Below are 12894 nucleotides of genomic sequence, written 5' to 3'. Positions count from 1 at the left end.
CTGAGGATGTCTGACCACAAAGATGCAGATGGGGATGACAGAAGACTTTGATATAACATGCAGTACTAACCAGAAGAACGAGTTACCGGATTCATAGTGGTTATCACCCTGCTTCTGAGCCCGGACAGTCAAGTCTAAGTTTGAGCCTGCATTAGGCCAGGAGAAATAGAACATCCCAGAGTTCAATATTTTCTTCAAGGCAGTAACACGCTCCTCTTCCTTGGTTTCTTCCTGGAGAGGACAGAAATCTGTTGCAGTAATTTTGTAAACTTCAGCGTCCAGGATTTTTCCCACCGACGAACAGCCTGTCACCAGGACCAGAAAGTGCAGCTGCGTGTTACCTAGAAGGTGACAGTTACAAAAGGGTTACAGGTGGACACAGGCAATGCCATTTCAAACCAGTCCTGTCACCTGTAATGTTGACAGGACTCCAGCAGAGGCCAGTATCTCTGCTTCAGAAGAAAACAAATATGAACCACAAGCACATGGCCAAAGTTCATTTACGTTACCTACAGTCAAAAGGAATTCAGAAAGCGAGTGCAATTGCATAATACTCCACAGTATTTATATCTTCCTATCCTTTGCTGCATTAGAGTTCAGTTTCCCACTTAGTGTCTGAAGTGCAATGACCTTGGTGTTGGATCACTGCTTAAAATAAAGTTTCACTGCCCTGGAGAGCATACGGTTTTCACTGGATTTGATTCAAGTGAAAGATAAACACTGGTCATTTATATTACAGTTCTCAGCTAAATCAAAGAAATGGACATTTATCTATCTCATCAGAAATTACTCAGGTTGAAATTGCATTTCAGCTAAAGCAAATATGCTTAAGTCGTCATAGACATAAGTATATTCCCCTCTGGATTTTTCAATTGATTTTTGAATTTTAAAGATATTAAGCATTCAAACCTATTACTGACTTCAGCTGAAGCCAGGTATGTTCAGGCATTCAAAAAGTTTCAGTATTACCAGTTCCTGAGACTTTACTCTTTGTGTCACAAAGTAGAGTGTGCATGACTGTACAACAACCTCAAGCACCATTAAAAAAATTCTAGCTCTCACAGTTGCAAAGAAAAGCATAAAATCATGAGGCAGTTGAACTCCAGGGCCCCAAAACTAAAAGACAAATTTTGAAGCTTGAGAACAACTCTGTAACCAGATCATTAGTACATAGTAGATTTCAGCCTCTACTCATTTGCTCTGAAATGATAAAGTAATTAAGGAACAGTAGAATGAGTGTTCCAAAACCACTGTTTTTGTTAGAAAGAGTTCAGCTGTTTGATTCACTTAAATTGTCCTGTAATGGAGACAACGTCATCCTACTCACTCCAGTTAGTAATAAAAGACGGAAGTGTGCCAAGATTTATAGCTCCAGCACAACAGAAACCACAGTTGACTTGCCAATATCAAGTTATTTAGCTAAGGGCACAATGACAATCTCAAACAGCAAGCTTTCAGGCAATAATAGGGAACAGTTTCTAGGACCTCTCCTCAACCCTCCACAGTGGCATACTGTCCAAAAATGGGGATGCAACAATTAGGGCTTCTGAAACATGAGCAGAAAGGGCCTTTGCTTCTAGATCACGTCAGCTAAAGAAACTTGGCTGAGGGGTGGTTTTCAGCAAGGCCAGAATATTTGTGTAGGCACATGGGGCTGGAATGGCGGGACAAGGTGGGATATTAGATCTTATTTGTTCTGTTCTGCTGACTTCAGTTTTGCATAAAGGCCAGTGTAGGTGGTATTTATTAAGAAGTTCTGCTCATAGCATTTCTTTCTGTAACAAGGGTATGCTGTGTTCTCCTTCAAGAGTGTTTTCAAAGTATTTTTCTAGCTGGTACTGTGGCTGAAGGTTAGAAATACTTATAACCTGACAGTTCATTCCTCCTTCACAAATGATAGAGCATAATTATAAAGGATTAAGAGTAGGACATTACATCAGTTATCACCTTGATAGTTCATACCTGAATAAATACTGCCTTGCAACCTCTAGAAGGGGTTCGGGGTTAGCTATCAATCACGAAAGCTCATAGCTTCTGTGACTTTTGTGAAACAAGGCAAAACTGATCAGCCCAAAGTAAAAACTCATGGGAACTTGGAAGCAATGTAAAGAAACACCGTTAATGTGCTTTACAGTCAAGCCAGTTTCAGGGCCAGAAAGCCAGCAGTGACTGATTCAGAGAGCTCTGGCTGAGAGGCTGAGACAAAGAGCACAAATACTTTCATTGGCTTCAGTGACCTTAAACTTTCTTAGAAGGCTCAGAGAAGATCAAATGGCGAAGTCAACATTAAGATAGCCAAAAAGAACTAAAATTTAATAGCAGTGGGCTTGTTATCTGTAGCTCTGTTCTTCAAGGAGCTTGTAACCAGAGGAAAATAACTGGATCTAAACAAAGTAGTTCTTCAGTTTATGAAGGCTGAGTTGGAATAAAGCACAGCGTGACAGAAAAGTCAATCAAATCTATACACAGTTTTGCCTTACTTAGAAGCTTCCTACCCCTTAGCAGAGACTCTAGGCTCTTTTTACTGCCTTCTCCAATCAACTACTCACCCCCAGAAAGGAAGTCACATTCATACAGGCATAAGTCCTGCAACTCTGTTCCCCCAAACCACTAGCTAATAAGCTCAGAAATAGAAATCACAGCTAAGAAGCTGTTGCAATGTCCCAAAAGTGTCAGGAAACTGATGGCTTTCTGAAGCTGTGTTACTCTTTCCTGCCTTTGCACAGTAACAACTTGCATCCACAGGATAAATCCCCTTACAATAATCAGAAAGGAATAACAAATTATTATGGAACAGTCTAAATCCTTCCTGTACTTTTCATAATACCCTTAAACAGAGGCAGGCTGGCAAAGGAGCTCACACTGTTATGCCTTCCAGGACAGGAGGCATACAGCCCACACACAGCCCAGGACATAAAAAAGAGCTGATGGATTTAAGCTATAAACTAGCTGGCTGTGTCTTCATGGACTGCTCTATAAGTTGAGACTGTCCTCAAATCAACTCCAACCTCTCAGATTTGTTCCAGCTACTCAGGATATGCTATAAGACGGGCAGACTGCAGAAACCCTATGACACCACAGCCCCAGCTTAACACAAATCTCTGACCCTGAGCCTCGGGAACAGCCCCAAACCCTATTCACAGATTATCACCTACACCCTATGTCATATTTGCACAGCGTCCTTGGGAATCAGTCCCAGGCCGGCTGTGCACTGTATGGGCTAGGAAGATCCCTGTCTGATGGGTCTGCAACTCTTGGCTGGTCTGGGCCAAAACCATGCCAGGGAGCATGCTAACCATGATATCCTACTGACAGTGCTCAAGTCTGTGCCTTACCCCAGTTTTATTCACAGCACAGATGTATCCATAGGATCCTGAGCAGAGGTAGGGCTCCTGTCAATCCTTCACCTTTTTAGAACCTCGCACAGTAAAATTAACACTACCAAAACACTGTTTAGCTATTCATCTGTTAATCATGTCTCCATCCAGGTCTACAATCAGGCATGTTCTCAAAACCAACAAGAGCTAACTCAAAGACAGAAGCACCACGCTCTCTACCATTTGGAAATGCTTCTCTACAAAGTGCGAGCTGTGATGGGTACTCAGCAGTGCAGTGTCATGGAGATAATAGTTAAAAAAAAAAATCACTAAACTATACACAATTAAACACAGTTTTCCCCATGTTCCCTTCTTTGCCAACATCAGTTTATGTCTGGAAATCTCTTCTTTCAATCCTAAACTTTTTTCTTATGCTGTCTTGCTCCTGTGTCTTTCCTTTCAGTCCAGACTGTCAATGTTTATTTGCCAGTCACAGAAAGTCTGATTATTATCATTGATACACTGAAGTATAAATTCAATCCATTTACTTCTAAATTTAAACTTCAAAAAGTCAATATGATTTCTGTTCTGGTATGTAAACTCCAATGAACAATAATCTTTCCCATTGTAAATAGCTACTTAAATATGAAAACAGCTGTATCAACTACAACCCTACCTATAATGCACTTAAATTTAAGGGTAGAAATTGATTCATTAAATCCTCATCAAGACAGATGCTGTCGCTCCATGCTTCATTTTTATTATCTAGTAAATCTCACAAAAGAATGCAAGAAGCTGCATTCCTGGTTTCCTGAAAACTCCCTCACAAAAAAACCCTGGGTCCCAACACAGCATAGAAATTCCTAAGGTAGGTGGATTTGTGAGGCCATGGCGTATGAAAGAGATGATTTTTTTTTTAGATAAAACTGTTGTGCTGTGCCAACTGTGAAAATATCACAATTTTAATAAAATAAGTAAAACTGAAACACCCACACATTCCTTAAAGCTCGTAGAAAGCTATTCCATTAAGCCCTGAAGCCTTAACTTTTCACAACTGCAGCTCACTATCATTTCTATTTCTGTAATTATATTAAAAATACTGCTCCTTTTAAGTTTCCAGTGATTTTTTTTTTAATGCAAGTAGCACTTTAAGTACTATACTAACATCAGTCACAACAGAAATACATCATACGGTTCAGTTATACCCATCCAGCAGCATCACTATGGACCACATTTTACAGGTTTACAACCCTTGAAAGGAGCTAAACACTATTCAGGACACTTTTGTTTGTTCTGCCAAGACATAAACAACAAAATAGAAAAAAAAATCTAAAGTCATGGAATAGGCAGTCACCTTTTAATCAAGTGTAACCCAAATTAAACAAGTAAGTCAGTTAAGTTTTAGAATGCTGGAAGTACATCTTCAGGATCAAAAGTAAAATGAACACCGATTCAACTCCCCGAACTCAACAGCCCTGCCAGCACTCTCACTGTGGCCAGCCTACCTAGGCTCCTGCACTGAGGAACTCCCTGCATACTTGGAATAGAAGACAGGCTAAACTCCAGTCTTATTTCTTCAAACAGGAGCCCACAATTCTTATCACAAAAAAGTAATTAATGGAAATAAGCTGGGAGGAAAAAAATGGTAATTTTCCTTGATGTCCATGTCTAGCACAGTAGCAGAAACCATGTTACATTCAGCTGACACAGCTGCAAAGTGCCTGATAAATGATAAATGGGGCCAGCACTAAAGCTAGTGAAAAGCAACCTGGAAAAGGGAAAACTTTTTCCTCTGAAGTGATCAAGGCTCCAGGTCTGACTCTACACTTTACTTTGTACCCACAACCATGTCAGCAGCAAACTATTTACAGGGCCCCTCACCTTAGAAACCAGATTTTTTTTTTTTTTTAACTTTTCCAAGTAGTTTAATATACAATCCTTCTTCACTTAGCCTTCCTAAACTTTACGCACAAATAAAAGTGATTTAGGAACATCAGAACTGCAACAGAGGATCAGAACTATAGAAATGTCCCTCATTTCCTAGGGATACAATCTGGGATGTTTTAAAAGGAGCTATGAAATAATATCAGAGCAAAAAGTGAAGTGCTCCTTACCGGTCATGCTTACTAGAGCAACACATCTATGAAAAAGCAAAACCTACTGACGGTACTAAAGAAAAATAAAATATTCTTTCAAAGCCTATGGACCAAATTTTGATCTCAGACACAGAGATATAAATGTTGACATACTGTCAATCATCATAAATCACCACAATTAGCTCTAAAGAACACTTTCAAAGGAATGTGAGAAATGACCTGTTCACAGCAGTATGTGCTGAATGGCCTCTTACCAGGTTGCACACTGGAGGCAGAGGATAAAGAATATTTGGCATGGAAACAAGACAAAAATAACTTTACCCATTTTTTTAAAAGCTCTTACGAAGCCAACTGCCTCAATCAAAGTTTAGCAAGGCCACTACAGGAAGCAAAGTTCTGGTACGTCACACCCAACAATAAGCTGCAGTTACTATATTTAATCTGCCTGCATGACTCAAGGCACTTGTTTCCCCTGAAGCTATGGGATGATTTCAGAGCTGCCTATCATGAGCTACAACGAAAAATTGGCAATTGCCAATGCTTATTTTGCCCTTCTTAGCTGCAAACATTTCATTCAAGACTGCCTTTTCCTCTTAAAAATTAATTCACTCGTTTTTGCTCTCTCTCCATTCTAATACAATCATGCCATCGCCTGATGTTCACTTAGTTTGTTCTATCTCACCTGCATTCTACAGCACAGCAATACTTCAAATGGAAACTTGGATCACTTGTTCAATGCAATCCTGCATTTTTTGGAACTTTGATCCGTGTTATTATAACCAGTAAATTTTTGTTTCTTTTCAAAATTGGTGTTGTGGATCAGGCTGCACTGACCATATTTACAGCTGCTTTCCAAATTGCACAGATCTACCAGCCTCCATTTCCATGGGTATCAGATTTGAGTTTTTTTTTTAAATGGAAACCTTTCACTTACACATCCATGTATCACTCTAGCAATTGAGCATCCTAGAAGAATTAATAAGCATGAATGTCTGGGAAGTATTTTCACCCTCACTTTATAGCCCAAAGGGCCACAGCCAAATTCTCAAATATGGTTTTCAAATGGCCCTTCAAAATCAGCTGGATTTCAGCACCAGAACAGAGAAGAGGATCTGATTCTAAGCAATTAGTAGAAAATATCTGAGGAAATCAACAGCAGAATCATGAAAAGACCAAGATTTCCCAGACCATGGTTTTAGCCTCAAAAATACTCTTTCTCTCTTCCAAATACAATTACATATTAGGAAATTTTCAAAAGGAATAAGAAACAGGCACTTGGTTGTCCTTTACGTTTGAAAATTCTTCCTTTAGATTACCACACACACTATATATATAAGAGCAAGAGTATATACACAGTCAAATGAATTGAGCGTCTCACCAGATACCGCAGCTGTATTAAACTAAACAACCTACATTGTTGATGGTATGAAAATACTACTTTATATATGTACCCTTCCTGACATCGCAGTGTCTAAACCAAACACTGCAAATCCAGCTCTTAATGCATTGCTTAAAATGTATTTGCCACTGCAAGATCTTCTTTGGCTGCAAAATCTTGGCTGAGATACAGCTCAGAAACACTGTACGATTCATTCTGCTGCCATCCATCTCACAAAAGAAAGCAGGAGAACTTAGTGAGTCATGTTAATAGACATAAGTACATAGAAGTGAATGTTATTACTGCTGGGAAACATTAACTTTGTATGTCAGCTTAACATATTTCATCTACTTTCTTGTGAAAAGCACGATCTACTCTGGCAGGCATACAATGTGTTTTATTTGGATTCCTAAGTAGCAATATTTACAGATTAATTAAAGTTCTCAGAGACATCTTTCATGTTTCCCCTTCTGCTCTACAAATATACTCTTTTAATATCCCAGTGGAATATACTTTTAAAAATATTTTCTGTTAATTTAGTGCTTTTGGTCTGCAGGTCTCCACCAGTGAGAAAACAATAGTGAGACTCCTGAACAAGATCCAACTCATTATGATGCTGAGCAAAGAACTGGCGAATTATGTCCTTGTTTGCAGCTGCTAGAATGCATTAGTAAAAAAAAAAAAAAAAAAAGGCAAAGAAGTTACATTACATTCTTTCCTAATGCTAATCTATTATGTAAGCAATAGCTAATGGGATGGAATGTACTTGCACCTAAAATGAAAGATCTGAGACTGTGAAAAGATATGAGCCACCTCTTTACTGGTGAGACAGCAGGCAGGCAATCACCTTTGCTTTTTTAAACATGGTCAGCAGTGGAAACTGTTTGCTTACCTTTGCTTACCATACAGCATGACCCTCCTGACTTTTCATTCAATCACAACTAGCAGTTGGCCCGTATTACTAAACTTTCTTTATCAAATTACCAATAATTTTTAACAATCCTTTCCAAAGGAGGTCCTGTACCAAGACATGCACAAGACAGAGGTGCAGTGACAGAGCTTAAAGAGGAAAAATTCACACTTTGCGGGCACTGAAATTAAGCAGGTTTTGTTCAAAAAGAAGTAAGAACATGGAGAACACAGTAATAAAGGAAAAAAAGAAAAGATAAGTAGTAAGGCTGAGTATATTTCATACCCCATTTGAAATAATTCGTATTTTTAATACGCGCACTAGAAAAGGAGTTATTTAGAGCCCATCATGTACAAGAAACTACCTTCATCTGCAGCTTGAACAGCTTGAATTCAATAGCTGCATTCCTTCACTGTTACAACAGGATTAATTAAACTCCTATGTGGAAAAACAGGTCCAAGTGCCAAAAAAAACCAACCACAAGCCCTCCATTTTTAATTACATTAACAAATTGATAATAATCTCCATAGAAATGCCTAATTATTCCACAAGAAACAAAACAAACAAAAAGCCCACATTAATTTTAAATGACTAGGTGTATCTACAGTTTTAAATTAGGAAACAGAAATCTGTCTGGTTGCAGCCACCACTTCAAATCAACCCCAAGTCGTATTACTCAATTCACAGGATGGTAGGTGGACCATAAAAATGTAAGTTTACATGTACTGGTCTAAATACGGCAGTGCTCACACCACCACTGCTTTTGGCAGATCCCTTGACCAAGCACTAATTTATATGGAAAGCACAGTACTGTCATTTCTCCCAGTCAAAGCCAAGGCTTATTGTCAGAAGACCATGGGAACAAGGCGTATAGTGTTTTCTTTAATGAACGCAGATAATGTCAAGGTTTGAAGTGTGCCATGTTTTAATATCACTTTGTCTTGATGTATCTTTTTCACCAATGAATTGCAGTCTGAACTACCTTCAAATCAATGACTGCAGTCCTGTTCCTATAACACACCATTTCAATTAACATTCCTCCCGTAGACTGTGTAATAAAAAATCAAGATTCCCAGACTGTACAGAAGTTTATAGCTATGACAATAAATATTTCGTACTATACTAGCTGAAGTTAAAGGTCTGTTTCTGCGAATCCTTATCGATATGAATTACCCATTTAGAGGAAATTGAGCATTATAGCAAGGACTGGGAATCAGTAGGACTGCAGTCTCAGGCAGCCATGATCAATCACTGTTTGGACATAATCCTTCAAAACAAAAGGGGGAATCAGTGTTTGGCTTGGACAAATATGGTAAAAAAAAAAATTACAATTATTTTCAGGCAGCTAAGAATGTTAGACAAAACAAAAGTGGAAAAAAAAACCAAAACCACTTGGCAGCATGCTTTTGACACAACATAGAAAAAGAAACAGACCTTTCCCAAACTGTATATAACAAGGTCCAATTAGTTTTCAAAAGTTAAGGAACCAGACAACTTTAGCTATTTGGCACTACAGAGTACCAGCATGTCTGAGCATTTTATAATCTCGCTCATACAGTTAGTCACTTACCACATTTAAGTTGAAGTTCCCCTAAGCAGCCATAAGCATCCAAGAGTTTTTCATATTGTCCTTTAATTGCATCCTTTTCTTCTGGAGCTGAGAAACAAAATAAAAGGCAGCAAACCTTAGTTTTCCAGCTCTTACCAAGTTTTCAGATTGCTATAGTCTATACCAATCCCCCTCGGGTAATTTCACGCAATAAACAAAACAACTACAGTACACACATAGGTTTATATTGCTTTAAGAACACAGTCATAAAGTGGTGGGGCTGCTCTATGGGAGTGAACTGCCTCTGCCCTAGAAGAAAGAGGGGCACTAATGAGGTTTCCTAACATCATGATCGTAAGCAATGTTATTATTCTACTGTGCAAATGTTAGCAGATGCCACATCAGTATAAGAATATGCAAAGGCACATACTGACACACACAACTTTACACTTCTAAAATAAAAACCAAAAAACCCCCCCGTAACTGGCCATAGGCTAAAACGTAATTATCTTTTCTTGACATACAAGAAAAGATGGTTTCCATTTCCAGATTTGCATAGTCTAATTTCAGACAAAATCAGAAACATGTATTCAAGATAACATGATTTGACATAGACAGCATGTCAGAAGTTGATTTCAAGAAGAACTAAACAATATATTTTTAGTGAAGCAAGAATTTGCTGATTAAAAATAAATAAATAATAGGGCCAGATGTAGATTAGTTTATCTCTGCAATAACTGACTAGGGGAGCTATTAAGAGTCCCACAAACTGAATATTTAGATATGAAGCCAGAACATGGCCCCAACTTGTCACTGGCTACATTAAAGCAAAAATAAGTTACTTCCTAAACTAGTAAGTCTGCATTTTGTATATATTTCCAAATGAGGAAGTACAGTTCTCAAATGTCCATTTACTTCTTGAACAGCAGATAAACAAAAACATTATACTTCTAGAGGTTAGCCAACACTCTAGAATCTTATGCTCCTATTAAACTTCAACAGTTAAAAAAAAGCTGAAACCCCCTGGCATAAAAAGGACGAACTGAACTGCCTGCAATGGATGATGAAACAGAAAACAAAGAAACAGACCTCTTTTCATAAACTTAAGAAGCAAGCAGCTCAGTGAGAAGCATGGAAAACAATTAAAAATCTCATCTGTCTTTGACATTTTGAAGTGAAAGGAAGAATAATTCCACTCGCATAATTCTTCTTAAGTCCTTAGCAGAGGCAACCTCCAAAGGAAACAAAGACATATTTTGTCTCAGTTTTTGTATCTGTGATGATTAAAGAGGACGAGATTATTTTTTCTTAATTTTTTCTAACATCAGACTTGCACAATTTATCTACTTCGCTTTCCTAGAAACACTGAATGGATGACGAGAAGCTAGTAAAATGCTGATACCACACATACCAGTGAGATAAAACATAAGCAACAGAAAGAGGATAAAGGGATCTTTACTCGGTAATGTAAACCTCTCAGCAACAACAGTTTAAATATTCAGTAGCAGCACCTCTTATGAGCTGAGATTCTGGAAGCTCAGTTCTCTGGCCCTTAAAAGAAAACTTCAGCAAAAACTTTTTATATAGTATCTAAAAATGTTTCATATTAAAAAAACCCTTGCTCTGTTGGCCCTTCTTTATATATATATTTTTAAGAGGTTAAAAAAAGTGATGTTTCTCTTTCTGTGTCATCTTTAGCAACTAAAGAAATATAGCAACAACACACTGATACTTTTCTCTCATTTGCTCTCTGTCTTAAAAGCTTATCCTCATCCCCTTTAAAAGAAAAAAGCAAAAAAAACCCCGAAATTCTTGTTCCACACATTCCACCTGTATGAAGAAAGAGCATGACAGAAATAGCAAAGAAATTCAGATCCCAGACTGATGTGGGGGTTGGCAAACTGGCAGGCTAGACATAACCTGAAAGCATTCAAAAGGCATCCAGAAAGCACAGTGATACTCTTCAAAATAAAATTATGGGTTGGAAAACTGGCTTCTAATGTGACTGTTAAGAGCATGATCCAAAAGAATAGAATTTATATCAGCGTGGAATTAAGCAACACAAAACTCATGCAGCTAATGGCAAGAGGCAGTTGACACTGGTGCCCCTCAGGAACCACCAAAGCTTCCCAGCTGGAGCCAGCAGCATCGCATGCACAACGGTCAGCTCCTGGCATGCGACTCGCAAAAGGCACCAAACCAATAGCTGGGTTTGCTGATAGTGGTGCAGAAAACCCTTTCCCTCTGCGCAGACCTTTAGACAGAACATCTGCAACACAGTAGGATCAGTCAGGGCATCAGCCTCAGCAGAGCTACCTGAAGGAGTCAGCTCCTAATGCAAGCTCCAAGAGGGTCCTGGGCTGTGTTGCCACTCTTTCAGGCTGGCTAACAGCTTGCCAACAGCAACTATTGTATGGAAGATTCTGTTATTTATTCTACGGTCCATTCTGTTCCCTGAAGCACTTTAGATTCAGAAACCAAAAAAAGTGAACAAGTGATCTTTCCTTGACCACCTCCATGCATTCTTGGAAAAGACACCATGCTTGTAAGACCTCACGTGTGAATAAAGCATGAGGGAATGTGTCGTACAGACATAACTGTTGGCCTATGGTTCATGCAGATGCAGGGGCCAGAAAATTTTAGCCTGTAGAGACCAGATTTTGCAGGAGGAATGTTATAGCTACTGATGGACTTGGAAGACTCTTGCCCTGTTGCAATCCTAAGATGCATTTCAAAAACCACCATTTCCCAATAGGGTTCTGGCCACGGGTGGACCAGGGACCAGGCCTCACGCAGAAGAGGCCAGGCAGGCGTTCTCCGCCCTGCACAACCTCTATAAAAACCAGTCATGATTCAGGGGCGTTACTCGCTCTTTCCTCACACCCTGCAGCACAGTGATGTCTCACTCTGCGCCCAGCCTGTGCACAAGTAACAACAGGGCTGCATTCCCTCTGAGTACTGGGAAGCTCTATTGCATTCTAACATAGCCCAGCCAGTTTTTATTTTCTTTGGAGGGGGTGAGGGAGAAGGAATCCCCAACAACCACCATTATGAAAAGCAATACATACAAAGGATGACCAGCCAAAGCATGATCCCAAAAGGACATTGCAGAAGGCTTGAGCCAACTTCATATCTTATTATTAAAAAGAAATACTTACAAATCTTAATAAATTGTATTATTAAATCTCAAGTAAGTGGTATCAAAACCTGTTCTGAAACATCTCTGGGAATATTTGCTATTTGCATATCATGCTAGCACAGAAGAACCAGAACCAGAAGGTGAATGCCTAGAAATAGTCAAACAAAACTAACATATGTGCTATCGCCTATGCTGGATGAAGAGTTAAAGGGAAAAAATGCAACAGAACTCTGAAGTGTTGTAGTTGTAAAACATTATGGAGTTATGAAGTAACACGAGGAAGAGTTCTTACTCTTTACATATATTTGCCCTGAAAACAACCTTTTAAGTACCAGATTTTTCTTTCTTTTCCTAGATTGCCTAGCCACTTAGAATACTGTACTTCCCGCTCCCTCTTTTACAGACTCTTTTCCTCTAAGGAGACAGCTGATGACTTTGGAAACAGCCGCAGCATTTTAAGAAGTTACTGCCTTTCTGCTAGGGGCTGCTGCACCCACAACTGAGC

The 12894-nt window shown here is 39.0% G+C and overlaps 1 protein-coding gene across 1 annotated transcript in view; it reads right to left on the bottom strand.

Annotated features, from left to right (window-relative positions):
• SYNJ2 (synaptojanin 2) overlaps positions 1-12894 on the bottom strand; it is a 72649-nt gene that overhangs the window by 51627 nt on the left and 8128 nt on the right. Inside the window, exons 2-3 of the mRNA XM_067293606.1 lie at positions 9272-9358; positions 71-341 (exon numbers count right to left, since the gene is read on the bottom strand). Of these exons, the coding sequence (XP_067149707.1) occupies positions 71-341; positions 9272-9358 (358 nt within the window). The remainder of the gene's footprint in view (positions 1-70; positions 342-9271; positions 9359-12894) is intronic.

The sequence above is a fragment of the Apteryx mantelli genome, chromosome 3, assembly GCF_036417845.1.
Source record: "Apteryx mantelli isolate bAptMan1 chromosome 3, bAptMan1.hap1, whole genome shotgun sequence".
In the NCBI taxonomy this organism is placed as follows: Eukaryota; Metazoa; Chordata; class Aves; order Apterygiformes; family Apterygidae; genus Apteryx; species Apteryx mantelli.
The sequence above is the reverse complement of the archived record's forward strand: the minus strand, read 5'-3'. Positions and strand labels throughout refer to the sequence as shown.